Source organism: Lactuca sativa, chromosome 8 (assembly GCF_002870075.4).
Source record: "Lactuca sativa cultivar Salinas chromosome 8, Lsat_Salinas_v11, whole genome shotgun sequence".
Taxonomy (NCBI): Eukaryota; Viridiplantae; Streptophyta; class Magnoliopsida; order Asterales; family Asteraceae; genus Lactuca; species Lactuca sativa.
The window spans coordinates 73,491,053-73,509,170 of record NC_056630.2 but is presented as its reverse complement, the minus strand read 5'-3'; the positions used below and the strand labels follow the sequence as shown (position 1 = coordinate 73,509,170).

The 18,118-nt window shown below is 34.7% G+C and overlaps 1 protein-coding gene across 1 annotated transcript; it reads right to left on the bottom strand.

Annotated features, from left to right (window-relative positions):
• Positions 1-1,353: 1,353 nt before the first annotated feature.
• LOC111900588 (disease resistance protein Roq1) lies at positions 1,354-9,909 on the bottom strand. Its single transcript, XM_042897032.2, has 8 exons — positions 9,374-9,909; positions 8,976-9,170; positions 8,219-8,355; positions 6,695-7,406; positions 5,167-6,274; positions 4,845-5,066; positions 3,670-4,515; positions 1,354-3,587 (listed from the first exon to the last, which is right to left on the bottom strand). The coding sequence occupies exons 4-8, from the start codon at positions 7,312-7,314 to the stop codon at positions 2,970-2,972; spliced, it is 3,414 nt and encodes a 1,137-aa protein (XP_042752966.2). The 5' UTR covers positions 7,315-7,406; positions 8,219-8,355; positions 8,976-9,170; positions 9,374-9,909; the 3' UTR covers positions 1,354-2,969.
• Positions 9,910-18,118: the final 8,209 nt, after the last annotated feature.

The following is an 18,118-nucleotide window of genomic DNA, read 5'->3' as shown; positions in this document are numbered from 1 at the left end:
TTGAAATTTTGGATGTTACATATTTAGTACCCTCAATTTACTGCATAGTTTGTCACATAGAATTTCAGTTGTGCAGGTGGTTCAAACATGTCCCCTAACTTAGGTTCCATCTTATAGCACCTAGCATTTGGATCATGTATTATGTAGCTGTTCGTCACTACTTCCTCTACATCCTCATCGTTTTGAAAATCATTACCATGGTCCACTAGATCTTTCACCTCATCAGTCATACTTGCATTTCTGATGTTCGCATCACAAAGTAGAATGTTAAGAAAATCATCCTTACATATATCAAGCCTTAATACAAACTCCTGTCGTGGTTCATGATCCATGTAAATCTCGTGCAGCTCAAAATCCATCTCATTTAACCCAGAAAATGGCTCGTAAATTCCAGCAAATGGGTCATCGTAACCATCGGCTAAAGAACCCATTTCTAACCCATGCGCAATCGTAACCATTATCATGAAAAGTAAGCAATTAATGGAGGTGATTTCTCGTAAAAACCATGATCAGATCGTAATTTCTTACCTCTTGAAAAAACCCTAGCTTCAAATAACGAGAATGCTTCACCAGATGGAGTGCTTCAGATAACGACAATGCTTCACCGGATGGAGTTTAACGTTTGAGTTCCTATCACCTACATACGAAGAAGTAGTCGCATGGGAGGGTGGCAGGTTGTGTGTCTCAATGTTGATAGAGGGTACTTTGTTAACGAAGAGAAACGGAGGAGACCGCCTTAATAATGTTACCAGTTGTAAAGAAGGATGTAACCCGTTGGTAAAGGGGAACCGGTGAAAAACATTGAAATGAAACATGATGGGCAAATGTGAGGTATCCGTGGCAAAAAAAAATCGATTTTGGACATAACTAATTTGTTTATGTAAATTCATGGACTTTTATGACAAAAACCCAAGGCATGAAGTTGTCGGAGGTTTATTGCTACCTGAGGAGAATTTGTCGGAGGTTTATTGCTACCTAGCGTGAAAATTTCAGACTGGATAATTTGTCGGAGGTTTATTGCTACCTGAGGAGAATTTGGATCCAAGGCATGAAGTTGTCTCGAAGGATTATCACTCATGGTGTCTCTATGAGCACGATGTCTCTTCTGAGCAGCTGATCCTAGGAGACTGGTGAGTTAGTTGCGTTTGACAATTTTGTGACAATCGTCATAATCACTCATGGCAACCATGGTTTTATCAGCTGTGAGGATCTGTAAGCCTCCGATAACAAGTTGGTATCAACAAATCAGTGACCTCTTTCAAATTCAAACTATGATTCCAAACAGATCGAAAAGAAAACTATAGCAAATTCAAAACCCTAACGCTCCTAATTTTGAGATCGTTAAACAATAAGTTAAGCAAATGAAAAATAATCACGATTCAAACACAATTGTAGCTAAATTACTGATCAAACATCACATACCATACCAAATTGAAAATCAACAAACCCTAAACTTATCATAATACAAGATTGAATCTCGATATTCACAAGTATCTGTCCGATCTAACACAAACAGGGTTAAGATTAACAGTGTTCAGCCACATAATTGTAGAAGAGCAGAGTTGGTGCATTCAAAATCGGCCGGGGACGAAAGACCGATGAGGAACAATAACTCCATATTTGGATGACTTGACGTTGATTTTAGGGGAAACCGATAGACTTGATAAGCAAATCATCTACATTGGAGGTGGAGATGAAGATACACAGTAGATGATCTTGTGTTGGAGAAGAAGTTGATAAGGGGAATCATTGGAAAAGAAACTAACTGCGAGGATGAGAGAGAGAGAGAGAGAGAGAGAGAGAGAGAGATGATATTTTAGTTTATCAGTATATTTAGGATATAATGTAATTGAATGTTTGTTTCCTATAATACCCTTGTTTAATTTAATTAAGATACCCCTACCATTTTAGTTTTCTACCTATTTACAAAAATACCACTTTACATCTTGACCCTCTTTTTTTTTGTCTAACACTCCACCTTTAGTCCTCAGGAAACTTTAAATTTGATTTTCTTTTCGTTTTTTAGTGTTTAATTTGCATCATATTCAAGTATATGATGCAATTTGCAATTATATTGATAATTTGTTGTGGTATAGCAAATTGGCTACCCCTAAGGGCAAAAACGACAAATGTCAAAATACAAACCTAAGATGAGAAGATCATCAACTTGAACTTCAAAAGATGAGTTTTCCGGTGTAAGGATGGTGTACTCTAGCAAGGAACCAGAGAGGAGACATATGCAGGCAAAAAAGACTCAAAACCCGGGGTAAAATAGGAAAACATCGGGGCACCAGGGACACAGAGAAATATGTTGGCTAACTTCCTTTATATTGAGTGAATGGATGAATAAATAAATATTGCAAGAAGCAATTAGAAATTCGTGGTTATTATCCTCAAAGTTAAATTTTGTTTCATGACCTATCATAAAAAACTTTGCCTGAATACCCATAACATATATGTTAAAAATCAAGTTTTTTCTTATATATTCGGATAATCCTCTCATAAATTAGGACCCCTGGAAATTAGCATTCTGGCAATAGGACACAGTTGTATTTACAAAACCGGGCCATATGACCACAAATATAAAAAGATCCGGTTGTATAATTGAGACCGGGTTCTTTAACTTGATCATGTAGACCGGTTCCTTACTTTAAACCGGGTCATATAGCTCTCCCTTCCATGAAACCCGGTTTCTACATAATATAACCCGTTTTGTTTAATAACCGGGTCTTTTATAGCGGGTCCTATGTAGTCTTTTGTAGTAGTGTTATATACAAAGCATTCTCTCTCAATGCTCAAAATATTTTATGGTATCATCTTCAGGACAGCTGTTCTCCTCCCTTTGCAATTTGTTACTCGATGTATGTTGCAGTGTAATCACAACCATAAGTTCAGAGTCACTCAGACTATACGAACCGGCAAAGAGTCGACAGCCGTCCTATGGGTGTATGGTTTTGTTAGATATCTTTCTAAGCTTTCCATATAATATTGATAGAATACTTTGAATTATCTTGGATCATAAATGCTTTATATTCATCATTTTCCTCATGCCAAAATTCTGAGCAATCTGTTGCAGCTTTTGTCGTTTGCACGGGATCATCTTTACTTTTCCTAGGAACAAGCTCAACTGCAAACGAAGTCCAATTTCTCTTTATGGAAAATGAAATAATACTGTATGATGAATTCAATGATGTGGTTTGCCTCAATGAACTAAAGGAAACATATCCCACAGATGTCTTTACTTCTCCTTCTAAATATTCAGGCTCTGGTGTTTCATTAGACTCATGCCAAATCTCAAACCGAGAATCTTCTTCATCTGGATCCTTCTTGATACTTATGTCAATCTCCATATCTTTGTCCTGGAATATAATGCGTATTAAGAACCCACAAAAGTCATTGCACCAATCATCTGGAAGACGCAGTCTAAACTTTTCTTCACCAGATTGAATATGCCTTTTATATGGGTCCCATTTAACATGTGGGAGACGCTTTGTAAATGTTTTTCCCCTAAAGAACCTCCCTACAAACCCCTTTGGAATCTGATATGGAATGGTGAAACTGATAAAATGATCTTCAATAGCATTCCCCTGCCATGGAAAACACATTCATTGGGTTAATTAATATGATAAAGAACAAAATTCAAAAGGTACGTATAGTATAAAGCCAAACCTGGAGCATGGAGCCTAGTAATATCTCACCAACACGCGGACCTAATTTGTAAGCCCCCCAAAGTGAGACTTTCCACAACCATTTACAGTTTGAGATACCTCCAAAGCTTTCAAGTGAGTCACAACAATCTGCTCTAACAATGGCTATACTTTGTGGCAGCTCCGACAATTCTACAAGTTCTTTGCAGAATGACACGTCGAGCCATTTGAGTCGAGGAAATTGCAAGCAACTAAAACTTAACTGTGAAAACTTATTTCTGAATAGATTGAGTTCTTGCAAGTTGGGCAACTCCAAAACATCAGAGCCTATATCTTCATCTCCCAAATTGCACTCGCTCAGATCCAACTTCCTTAAGAAGTGGAGTTCTTGCAAATTGTGAAACAAAACTAAGAATATGTTGCGAGATAAACAAGGCCCCTCTACACAACATTCTACACCAGGAAGATGTCTGCAACCACACCTCAAACAACTAACAACATAGTTTGTACTAGATTCTATGTAGGGTGCAACTTGGCTCCCACTATTATCATCCAAATCAAGATGTGTTGAATTCTCCATCCTCTGATGGTGGATCTTTGGAAACTTAACAAGTTTAGGGTGCTCTGTGAATTCAAGGGTCTCGAGTTTCCTTATTCCCCTAATGGGTGGAAATATCTCAAGACTCCGACAATTTTCTATAGATAAGAAAACAAGCTTTTCCAAGCATCCAATCGATGGATGAATTTCTTCTAAACACAGACAGCCATGAAGAATGAATCTTTCAAGATTTGGAAGTCCATTAAAATTTGGTGTCATGATTAGCTTATTCATATGGCTAAGTTCCAATAACTTCAAACTTGGGAGCACCTGTTGAGTACAAGTGCAAACAAGTCAAAAATGTATCAAGGTGACATGATTTGAAGGAAAATGGCACACACACAGATAGACACAAACACACTCAGACAAACACAAATGGAAATCATCTGATGTGTTCAATTGTTTAATAAAGTATCTATAAATCACTTGAGAAAAACAAAGATAATAAAATATCTTTAAAGGACATTCACAGAATAAAGGTCCATGCTTTTCAATACTATAGATAATTGAAGTATACTCCGGATTAGTCGTGTCTGTAATTCATCATCAACTTTGTTTTCATCTGTTAATTAGACAAAGTGACCAACAATACAAATTACCTTACAGCCCTCCCAAAGTTGCTTTTCAGAACCTGAGGACACTATAAGACAGCAAAGCTCCCTTAGTGGAAGGTCATTAAACAATAATTTTGCAGGATCCCCTATCGATTTCATATACCGAAGGTTCTTCATGTTTGCAGAAACCGAAGGAAGATCTTGTTCTTGTTTTTTTGCTGGCTGGAAGTGAAAATCCATTTCTATTGCTTCAATCTTGTCAAGTTCCTGTGATAGAGGAACAAAATGGTGTCAGGAATCAGGATGGATTCAAAAGTGATTGTTTATACAGACATAATATATCATGCAAAGCTAGCTTAAACATTACCGTGGTTGCATCCATAGCACATATTTTATAAACATCTTCCTCCTTCCAAATCCTACTATGTTTTTCAGGGTGCTTAGGGTGTTCCCCTCTAACAATATAGTGTCCCATTTCTTGCACCAGATCATGCATATCAAAATATCCATCTTCTGAAATAGTTATGAGAGCCTTTTGTATCAACACCTTTACTCCTATAACTGGATGAAAACCACAAGCATCAAAGATCCGCATTGCGTTGTATTTGTACTTCCCCCTAAAGAAACATGCAATATCAAGGAACAACTCTCTCTCAACCTTTGTGAGTCCATCAAAGCTGATTTTTAGCGTTTCCAGAATATTATCATTTGGAATCTCTTTCAGTCTTGCTAATGCACTCCTCCACTCATGAATATTTTTGTCACATAGAAATGAACCAAGAATTGTAAGTGCTAATGGAAGCCCACCGGCATAAGAGACCACCTCTTTTGAAAGCTGCTCATAATTTTCCATGGGTGTGTGATCTCGGTGTGCATGCTTGCAAAATAGCTTAATAGCCTCATCACTGTTTAACAATCTAATACTGTGTGTCACATTTACTCTGTGTGCATTTAATATATGCTCATCTCTAGTTGTCATTATTACTCGGCTTCCTTCACCGAACCAACCATGTGATCCAGCTAACGCTTTTAGTTGGTCAAGCTGATCGACATCATCAAGAACAATGAGGACCTTTCTATGGCATAACCTATTTTGTATCATGCGTCTTCCTTCCTCAACTCTCTCTATTCCCTGAACTTCCTTTTGTTTCAAAACACCAGAGAGAATTTTTTTTTGCAAGCTTACCAAACCATTAATCTTGCTTGATTCCTCCCGGATATTTTGTACAAAGCAACAACCATCGAACATGCTAGAGATTTCATCATAAATAGAAGAAGCAAGAGTAGTCTTACCACCACCCCCAACCCCCCATATTCCAACCATTCGTACACCACCTGACTCAATTTGTAACTCTAATTTCAAACGTTGTATGCGAGCCGCCATTCCGATTAGGTCCTCATTTGCACTTGAAGGTACTAACTGCAACCTCTGTGAAATTGTGTCAACAATTTCTTTGATAACCCTTGATTCATGCCTACACATTGGATATGCAAGGATTATTAACACATACTCGAATTGACAAAAAAGTAATTTGTTTCATGCTCCATGAAAGTTCAGATTCAAAATAGGACTCTTAAGGTTAACATCACAAGTATATGTAGTAATATTCTTGGGAAACATTGAATGGTTTCAAACAGCAACAAACAAAGCAAGATGGATTTCTTTGTTGTAGCTTGAAGCAGGCGTTAAATAAGAAATCAGAATTAGAAGTCAATGAAAACCATCATAACTTAAATTAAGCCTATACATAACTGATCAATTGATCTATACGGTCATCAACATCATCAAGAATAATTATATTTGTATAAAAAAACTAACAAGGTACAAGTGTAAATGAGTTGTAGAGCATGCATATTCTAGGCATAAAAAGTGCAAAAACAAAAAAGAACATTACCCGTTGGCAACGTGTTTGGGTTCCCATCCAGAAATGTTACTTGCATCCACAAGTGCTTTTCTCCAAGATTCAACCTTGGCCTTGTGCTCCAACTCATGTTTGGCAAAGGCTTCTTGGTATTTCCGGATTTGTTCTCGAGGTGCAGAGAGCAATCCCCAAGGGTCCTCCACAACTGCGTGTCCCCAAGATTTAGTTTTCTTCTTGTTCTCCAACTCATGCTTGGCAAATGCTTCTCCATATTTTTGTTTTTGTTTTCGTACTTCAGAGGGATCTACACCATAGAATATGGGCATAACGATTGTGCCTTTAATATCCTTGCATTTCATAATACATGCAAGTTCATCTAAGCACCATGAAGAGTCTGCATAGTTCTCTGAGAATATGATGACAGCAATCTGAGATTCTTCTATAGCTTTCATAAGGGCTGGGCCGATCGATTCGCCCCGAGAAAGTGTTTCATCGTCCTTGTAGGTGTAGATCCCTTGTTGTTCAAGAGCCGAGTAGAGATGATCAACAAAATTTCTGCGAGTATCTTCTCCTCTAAAGCTAAGAAAAACATGGTACTTCCACAAATGAGAAGAAAAGGCCGGAAGAGAGGGAGATGATGAAGAAGATGCCATCGATGTGTCGATTTGTTGAGATAGATTGCAAGTGGTATTAGCACTTCAGTGAAAAGAACTTTATACAAAGAGATTTGAGTTTCCAATAAAACCTGTTATTATGTAGGAAAACCATGCACAACTCATAACCGATATAATAGGTTACCATGTAAAAACTCCTTTGAAAGCATAATACAAGCAAGTCGCAATTCTAAAGATAGGCATAAATTGATTTAGGTAATGTGAGTTAGTTTTTCCACAATTACATTATACAAACTAATAATGTTTCACTCTATGTTCTACATTGAGATTTTTCTTAAAAGACGTGGAAGCTCATACTTCAATTTCCACAGGGTTTGATCCACCGCTTGACTTTTTTCTCTCAATTCACTAGATCGGTTAACCACAGAGTGAAAATCATGAATGGAAAAGGCAGGTTTTTGGAGGTTTCCTTAAAATTAATTCTCTAAGTTTAGAGATTATTTTCCATTGCTATCCTAATTTTGGCAGGATTAGGAGGTGATCTTGAAGGCTGATTTGAGAATCTCATGGTGTATCTGTATCGAGAATTTCAAGTTGGATTGCCCGACGATTCCTTTTGGGTGGTGACGACTCACGACTGTATCTCAGAAGGAGCGTTGTTGCTGTTTTACTTTGTTTTTTTTTAATTTTCGGGTTAACTTTTGATCCAAATACTAAGCCGTTGGCCATCATTATTCACTTCACAAATTGCTTAATTTGATCTTCTAACGACACTAATTCAAAAACTTCACAACTTTGATTAGATTAAGTCAAAATACGTTTCTCACATTCTGGATCTGACATTTCTTAAAATAACTTATATAAAACTTCATTAATTAGCACTTTCGTTTCTTTCTTGGTAACTTATATATAATTCATCAGTTTAACAGTTAGAGGAACGTACCACAGATTCCCAGAGCAACACCAAACTCAAGCGCGCCCTTTAAATGACGAAGAAGAAATTAAGGGATGCGACGGATGCATAAATTTGCTGAGAGTTGAGACAAAATGTATGTGGTTGGAGCACCAAAATGAAATGAACTATATACAGAGTAAAAGATATATCATTTCCAAGAAATTTCGTATCACGTGATATTTTCTATAATATAAATTGAGTTGTTTTTTCATTGAAAGTGTTGAGATAGAGTATATGTGGTCTGCGCACCTCCTTAGGAGTTTCTTATCAATTAATTTTTTCAATACAACTTGAGTTGTTTTCCCACTGTTGATGTCATCATCATAATCAATGACTTTTCAGGGCAGATTGATTTAATCAATGATGTGGTACAAGTTGTTGCCATTTGAATTTTCATTATCCACATCATCTGTCATGTGTACAAAACCGATGATGTGGAATTTCTAATATTCAAATAATTTTAAATTACTTATTATTACTATTATTAATATCAATACAAAAGCTAAATACTTATTTATCAAAGAGCTTCTCACCTTTTTTCATGATTTAGGCAATACTGTTGGTTTTTATACAAAACATTTGTAACAAAGTTTCAGGTTAGGACCAAAACATGCAATACGACCTTCTAACAAGTTGCTTTTTATTTTTTGTCTCGGAAATGCTTACATGGACAATCTACTAATACTTGTATAAAAAATATCTAGATGACTTCTGTGTGTGGGAAGAGAGTCCAATAGACTTGTACCACATGCAATAGCAGATTGTACCCCCTGCAAATTTTTGAATTGGTGGTGGTGTGGTTCATCTTAAGGCTCATGAAATCGTCTCTTATTGTCGACCCACCATTGTTCTTCAGATGAAGAGTTTTCTAAGCCATATGATTGTTGGTATATAAAACTAGCCTTGTTCATCCAGACATATTTTTGCAATCTGAACTCACCTGCCAAAACACCCATTTACTATTACTCCGCCATTGTTGTTAATGTTAAGATGTACCCAAAATCGTAACAGTGACACCGATATAGAAACCCAACAACCTGCCTAACTGAAACCAAAATCTTAACCCCAAATTTAATCCAAAAACTTGACTCAATCAAAACAAAACCTGAATCATTTGTCTACTTAAAAAAAAAAACCGGATACCTTCACTTGAATGCTAACAATGATACGAACTTGATTCTGCATTAGGTTGAACTGAATCCGGAAGGCACTGAACCTTTGTGTTGGATTGTCGATTAGGTCAACTCCAGGGTTTTCATTGTGCGGTTGCCGCAGAGGACAGCGAAGAGGTATGCCAATTTCCTCTTTTTATTAGTGATTGTTAACGGAGTAGTCTTTATAATGCTTCCACAAGGACCACAACGAACCACTAACCGTCACTATCTTCGTTGATTCATCTGCGCTGAGCCCTACTCATCTTTTTTTTAACCTTTTTGGCGATGAAGACAGTGATGGTCGAAAGCAAATAAATAAATAAATAAATAAAAATCGAGTTGTAGCAGAAAAACCCCATCTTGATTTGGGAAGGAGACTGAGAAGGGTCGTCGGGAGCAGGCAAAAACGACTCGGGAGTGGAGTCGGCCGTTGGAGCTGAGGGGAAAGGTCAGGTGGGGTCTCCGATTGGACCCTATCCATTTAACGTCCATCTACGTCAATAGAGTTGCGACACTCTAGCACATTGGCATGTAAGTATTTAAATGCTATATTATTTTTTTCATTTTAGCACCACACTTAAGAGTTAAGATTGGTAATATTCATAGCATTCAACTTTTTGTATTTTTTTTATAATTTAATTTAATTACTATATTTTAATAAATATATTTTTTATAATTTAATTTAATTACTATTTTTTAATAAAAAAATATTTTTTATTTAATATTAAATAATATATATAATAACTTAAAACACGATTTAATACTACTTAAGACCTAAATATGATTTAATACATAAAAAAATACACTTCACTATTAAAACTCACTTCAGGGGAAAAAAAAAAAAAAAACACTAAAGCAACGAGTCTTCCTCCGAATATTGGTCTTCCCATTCGTCTTCCGGTGGCATATTTAGATCAAGATTTTCCATCATCCAAAGATGATCGGTCAAATGGCGGCGAAGATCGGTATGGATTACTGCACTCTGAATTATCCTCAATCTTTACATCCATTCTTGACCACCATATTCTAGTGGCTGTGTATCCGGGATGACTTCATTCTCATTGTACACACATATCGCGTTTCCTTCACATTCTAGTATCATATTATGCAATATGATACATGTATACATCACCTCTGTCATATTAGAAATATCACGAAACATGGATGGTTTTGCAACTATCTGCCAACACTTTTTTAATGCTCCAAACGCTCGTTCAATATCTTTTCTTGCTTTTTCTTGGACTCTCTTAAATTTGGCCCTCTAAGGGTCATCCGAACATGATAAACTTTTAACGAAAATAGAAATGTTAGGATAGATCCCATCCACAAGATAGTACCCAAATTTGTATTCTGTTCCTCGAAGTACAAATGACGAATCTGGGGCAGTACCATCATACACCTTGTTGAATATGTTAATTATTGAAAATATTAATGTCATTAAGCGAACCGGCACTACCGAAAAAGGCATGCCAGATCCACAAATCCTGTGACGCTACAGCTTCAAGTACGACCGTGGGATAATTATAATTGCTCTTTGTGTATTGTCCTTGATATGCGTTAGGACACACATTCCATCTCCGGTGCATGCAATCTAAACTTCCTAACATCTCAGGCAAACCATGCACATTTCCAAGATGAGCATACAATTGTTGTATGTCATCAGCAGTAGGCCGACGCAAATATCGTGGACCATACAAAGACATGACAGCTATGCAAAATTCATGAAGACTTTCTCGGGCAGTACGTGCAGACATTCTAAAACTCTCTTCTAGTGCATCAAGGGGGGGGCATATGCTAACATACGAAATACAACAGTACATTTTTTAATTGGATCAAAGCCTAATGTACCTCTTGCGTCTGCGCGTTGTTGTATATAATCAGACACTGAAGTCACACCTTCTACAATACGCATAAACAAATCTTTATGCATCCGAAACCGTCTGCGGAAATAATATCCTTCAAAGAGAGCATTCTCGTCAAAATAATCTTGCATGAGACGTTGGTGGGCCGCTTCACGCTGTCTTTGAATATAGAGCATTCTCGTCAAAATAATCTTGCATGAGACGTTGGTGGGCCGCTTCACGCTGTCTTTGAATATAGAGCATTCTCGTCAAAATAATCTTGCATGAGACGTTGGTGGGCCGCTTCTACAATACGCATAAACAAATCTTTATGCATCCGAAATCGTCTGTGGAAATAATATCCTTCAAAGAGAGCATTCTCGTCAAAATAATCTTGCATGAGACGTTGGTGGGCCGCTTCACGCTGTCTTTGAATATATCTTCTTCGTTTATGTTGATCGTTGCTTGATTCAATGTTGTTAAGACGTTGTTGTAGCATATTACGTACGGAGACGACCGACTGCACTACACTATCAAGAACATCGTCCGATGAAGATGACGAAGACGACATTGAAGTAATAGTTTTTCTTTAATACAGCTTGATTCAATGTTTGAATAGTTTTGATTTGCAGCTATTTGATTCATGAGTGAAGTGACTTGATTCCTTATTTGATTCCCTGCAAAAAAATATTCTCTGCCAAAAAATATGAAGACAAAATTGCATAGATTCCATGCATTGCAGCCAAAGTTGAATAAAAAAGGGTGGCATCACGTGATTACATAGATTCCATGCATTTAACTTTATATATATATATATATATATATATATATATATATATATATATACACACACACAATTCCATATAATATGATTATATATTTATATTTAACTTTATATATATATATATATATATATATATATATATATATATATATATATATTAAATAAAGGAGGTTATAAAAACTGAAAATTTAAATAAAAAAAATTACATTAATAGTAGACGAAACACACGACTTAAGAAAACTACAACTTAATAATAATAGACGAAACACACTATGTAAAAAAACTACGACTTAATAATAGTCGACGAAGCACACGACTTAAAAAAACAACGATTTAATAATAGACGAAACACACGACTAAAAAAACTACGACTTAATAATAGACGAAACACACGACTTAAAAAAACTACAATTAATCCCAGTTGTAATCTTTAGCGAGATCCCGCTTGACGTTCATAATAACCCGACGTTCCTCCTTGGACAATTGATCTCCCATGGGCTTTAAGTAAAGTTCTAACGCACGGTTCTTTTCCTTTCTAGCAGGGTTCATTTCTTTGAACTTTCCCACTTTCAAAAAAACCCTCAAGCTTATCGTATAACCCTTTGATTGAGTTTCTTATCTCCTCTGCTTCAGTCGACGAACTTTGTGCTTCTTTCAACTTTCCTTTTGCTTTGTCACGTCCCATAGGACGAGTTCGAACTTCATAAGGACAGTCGTTGTTGATGTCAATCCCTCCGATACACGCATTAGAAGATTGACTGTGGCTGGACTCCGAACTTTTGCTTCGTTTGGACATCCCCACGTAATTGTCTGGACTTTTTAGATCTAGCCATTTTTTATTGTCCTTCACAACTCCCCAAAATGATTCATTGACAAAAGGTTTTCCGACTTTCGCCTTGTAAATCTTTTGAACCTTAGCCATGACATCCACCTCAGTTGCACCGCTTTGGGGATTTTTCATCGCGTTCATGTATATGTCGTTGAACTCCATTGCGGCTCGGTTGGGGGTTCCTCCACTTCGAGTAAAGTGAATCGGGGTTGTGGTACTTCTTATTTATGCGGTTTCAAAAGTTAATCCAAACTTTTTGTTTGAAGTTTGTTGAGTCTTGGTCTTTCTCGTGGATCGGGTCCTCCGACACATCTAGACATGATTGAGCCAGTGTTATTTCTTCATCATCCGTCCACCCTCTACTTGGAGCCCTCCCTTTTCCTTTTTTTTGTGCGTGTGGTTCCACTTCGGGCTCTTGAAAGGATTCTTGAACTGGATCTTCAACAGGGCCTTCATCAGAAGAATCGGATGACTTGTCGAGTAGGCGACGTGGTTGAGATTGAAAGTTAGTTTGCGGTTGGGGCTGAGAAAAGAATTGAGTTTCTTGAACCGTTTCAAACGGATCAAGATCCATATCCGACTGAGGTGTTGGTTGAGATTGGTTGTGGTAAAATCTCATTGGTTGAGAAGAGAAATGATTAAATGGAAACATTTGTGGAGCCATTGTGGGAAAGTATAAGTTAGCGGGAGAGTGAATTGGTTGATCAAATGATGGTCGATAACATGGTGGTGATGGAAGGTTTGGGGATTGAGTGTTTGGAGGTGGAAGGTGTAGTGATGGAAGGTTTGAAGATTTTTTTTGTTGGTTCTTGGGGTTTTTTTTGTTTGAGATGAAGACATTTTTTGTGTTGGAGAATTGAGATAGTGATATTTTGTGTGTGTGTGAAATGTTGAGAATGTGGTTTGATTTATAGTAGTTGAATGGTAGATGAAATTTTTAATTTTTATTTGTTAAAAAAATGTTTTTTTACTGCTGAATGTAATTGTGCAATTGAATTTTGTGGAATGTAAATGAAAATTGAATTGTAGCGGATAGAAATTTAATGGTAAATTAAATAAAGTGGCTGGAAAAGTAATCAAACTATTTGCATGCAAATATCATTCAATTCTTCTACACCAATCAAACTCTTCCATTGTCTTCTCTCTCTACACTCCATACAATTGACGATCATCTCTTGGTGAGTCCCTTAGCGAGAGCTAGGGGTGTTTTCTTGTTTATAATGAGCCTTGGCGACCTGGTGGCGAACCCCACTCCATTCAGCCTTAGGAATAAATAACAATAACAACAATATAATAATCTCTTCTCTCTGCCTAATAAAACACTCTCCTAAAGGCCACATGTCCATTTTTAACACTATATAATGCCACGTGTCATTCCTCCATGATTCTCCAATCTTCTTTTCCCGCCCATAATATCACAGCAACCATTCACATTCAAATTCCTAAATAAAAGCATAAAAATTTGGTTGAGTTAATATGCATAGAAATAGGAATAATATATCTAGAAATTAAATATGCATAATTCGTTATCTTATCTTATTTATATCCTAAAATATATCTTAAATATCCTAAACATCCAAAATTAGTTGAATTTATCCATTCAAATTATTTCTTTGCATATAATCAATCAATATTGATATCAATATCAATTCAATATCAATATCAATATCAATCAATACTCCCCCCGTCCCAAAATTATAGTTCATCTTTCCTTTTTGGTTTGTCCAAAAATAATAGTCCACTTCTAAAAATAAATAATATTTTTACCAAAATACCCCTGATTATTACTTAACCAACTAAGCATTTAATTGAAAATTAAATGCAAAGTAAGGACAAAACTGTCATTTTATTAAATAAAGTTAGTGTAATTAATGTTTTTCTTAATCTGTGTGTTTTTTGTCCGTGGACAATAATGTTGGGACGGAGGGAGTATAAAACTAAATTTGATACTGATTCCTAATTTATAGGCTAAATTTCATACGTTTATATCATCAAATATCATCATCTTAATATTAACCCTTTCCACAGAATTCGACAACCTTTCACTTTCATTCACAAAATACAAAAATCATCAGGTTAGTGTATCATCATCAGTTAACAATTTTCATTTTGTTTTTTTAATTTTATTTCTTTCTTCTTCTCCTTCTTTTACAATCTGATTCTTACATGTATGAATCGAACTCATCAGTTAACTGATTATACTTTGTTGATTTTGTATTTCAAAAACAAAAGAAAAACGGATGAACAATTTGAAGCATCATCAGTTAACAGTTTTCATTCTGTTTTTTGTAATTTTATTTCTTTCTTCTTCTCCTTCTACAATCTAATTCTTACATGTATGAATAGAATAGAACCCATCAGTTGACTTTTTATACTTTGTGGATTTTGTATTTCAAAAACAAAAGAAAAAAGGATGAAGAATTTGAAGATCATCAGTTAAAAGTTTTCATTTTTTTTTATTTCTTTCTTCTTCTCCTTCTTTTGCAATCCGATTCTTACATGTATGAATAGAACCCTACAGTTGAATTTTTATACTTTGTTAATATTTTATATCAAAAACAAAAAAAATGGATAAACAACTTTAATCATCACCGGTTAACAGTTTTCATTTTGTTTTTTTATTTTATTTCTTTCTTGTTCTACTTTTTATACAATCCGGTTCTTACAATATTTATGTTACAGGGACCATTTTATGCTATATTTTTCCACATAAATTTTACTTTTTCCATTTAACAACCATAAAAACAATGAACTTGCCATGTAATACCATTCTTCAAGTTAATTTTTTTTTCATTTATAGCATATTATATCATCATTCTTTTATCTTCTCTTTTTTTATTTTCTTTCTTTTGTCTTCTCCTTTTTATACAATCCGACTCTTACAATATTTATGTTACGGGGACCATTTTATGCTATATTTTTCCACATAAATTTTACTTTTTCCAGTTAACAATTATTAAAACAATGAACTTGCCATTTAATAGCATTCTTCAAGTTAATTTTTTCATTTATAGCATATTATATCATCATTATTTTCTCTTCTCTTTTTTTATTTTCTTTCTTTCTTCTTCTCCTTTTTATACAATCCGACTCTTACAATATTTATGTTACATGGACTATTTTATGCTATATTTTTGCACAGAAATTTTACTTTTTCTAGTTAACAATTATTAAAACAATTAACTTGCCATGTAATAGAATTCTTCAAGTTTATTTTTTTTCATTTATAGCATATTATATCATCATTCTTTTCTCTTCTCCTTTTTTATTTCTTCTTCTTCTCCTTTTTATACAATCCAATTCTTACAATATTTATGTTACAGGGACCATTTTATGCTATATTTTTCCACATAAATTTTACTTTTCCGAGTTAACAATTTAGTATATATGGTATGAAAGTCAACTATTTTATTAATTTTTCTTTCTACTTTTTTTTTTTTTGCAGATAAATAGCAACATCAAATCTTACCTTGATATCTGATGTGGATGTAACTAGGGATGACTTGACTTTCAAGCTTCGTGTCATAAACCTTTGGCATCAAATGTGTTTCTACAAAAAAAAAATGAAATTTGGTCAATTGAAATGATCTTAATGGATGAACATGTACCTTAAAAAATTACTTTTATATATTTGTTACACATAATTCATTATTTTCAATTACTTTTAAAGTTTTTTATGTTATATTAAACATTTTTAGGGGAACAAAATCCAAGAAACGGTCTCCAAAAGAAACATATATCGATTCAAAAATGCATTAAACGATGGCATGACATTTTACATCAAAAGTCCAAACTTTGCAGCATTGAAAACGGGTAGTTTTAAGTTAACTCCTGAGGATCAAAAACTCACATTCGTCCAAGAAACCGTTGTTACAGAGTGTAACGATTTTTCTAGATATGAGTTTGGGTTTTCATTTGTTGATTATCAAAACATTTTATCATTGGCTCCTCCTCAAGATACATCTATTGGTTAGTACATATCATTATGTTTAAATATAATATTATGTTTTCCAATTCCCAACATAAATTTCATTTCCCTTTTTTTGCTTTATAGATGTTATGGGTTTAGTGGTTGTAGTTGCTGAGATACAACGAGATCATCCAGATAAATCAAAACACAAGCTCGTCATCAACATCCAAGATGCAAAGTTGGTTTTCTTATATTTTTACATTTTTTAATTTTGAAATTTCAAATTATATCATGTCAATATATCATTTTTTGATAAATAATTTACTTTTCAGAGGCTTGCAAATTCGTGTCTATTTGTGGGGTGATTATGCGTACAAGATGCAAGAGTATATACATAACAATCCACATAATTGCCGTATTGTTGTTATTCTTCAATTTGGTCATATTAATGTTTTAGAGGTATATTGATTATGCTATGAATTTTATTAATATTTATGGTATCATCATTAAATTAATCTTTGGGATAATGACTTAAAAGGGTAATATATTTTTAGATTTGTACACATTTAGTCACTGACTTTTTTTTTCGTTCATATTTACCCCTTCAACTTGTTAAACTGTACACATTTAGTCCTTACGACCGGATACTCCAGGTTAGTCGGTAAAATGACTTAATAGGGTAATATATTTCTCACTTTGTACACATTTAGTCCTTAATATTTTTTGTACACATTTAGTCCTTAATATTTTTTTGTTGCAAAATAAGTCATTTTTGTTTTTGTACTCATTCAGTACTTATAAATAATTTCTTTAGGTTTTTCTCACAACATCTTACGTAGATAGCCATGTGGTGGTGGGATAGGTTGAGGTGAGCCTGCTATATGTTGTAGTGCGGGCCAGTTGTAAGCGAAGACATGACAGTCCACACTCATCAACAATATTGAGGATTCCATGTTTCTTATATTACTTTGATTTTCGATAAATGTATTTTGGAATAAACGTTTTTTCTTAATAATGGATTTATAACTAGGGAATTTTGCCTTATTTAAAAATGAAAATTTTTTGTGTGAAAATGAGACGTTACACATAAACATCAACAACCCCACACACTTCATCAATGATTGTCCCACGTAGATGTCGTGAGAAAAACCTAAAGAAATCATTCATAAGTAATGAATGAGTATAAAAACAAAAATGACTTATTTTGAAACAAAAAAATATTAAGGACTAAATGTGTACAAAAATATTAAGGACTAAATGTGTACAAAATGAGAAATATATTATCCTATTAAGTCATTTTTACTAGCTAACCTAGAGTAACCGGTTATAAGGACTGAATGTGTATAGTTTAACAAGTTGAAAGGGTAAAT

Coding starts and splice junctions, on each gene's coding strand:
- LOC111900588 (XM_042897032.2), bottom strand. CDS start 7,314: ATGGCATCTTCTTCATCATCTCCCTCTCTTCCGGCCTTTTCTTCTCAT. Junction 6,275..6,694: donor CCCAAACACGTTGCCAACGG/GTAATGTTCTTT, acceptor TCCAATGTGTAG/GCATGAATCAAGGGTTATCA. Junction 4,516..4,844: donor AACTTTGGGAGGGCTGTAAG/GTAATTTGTATT, acceptor TGTACTCAACAG/GTGCTCCCAAGTTTGAAGTT.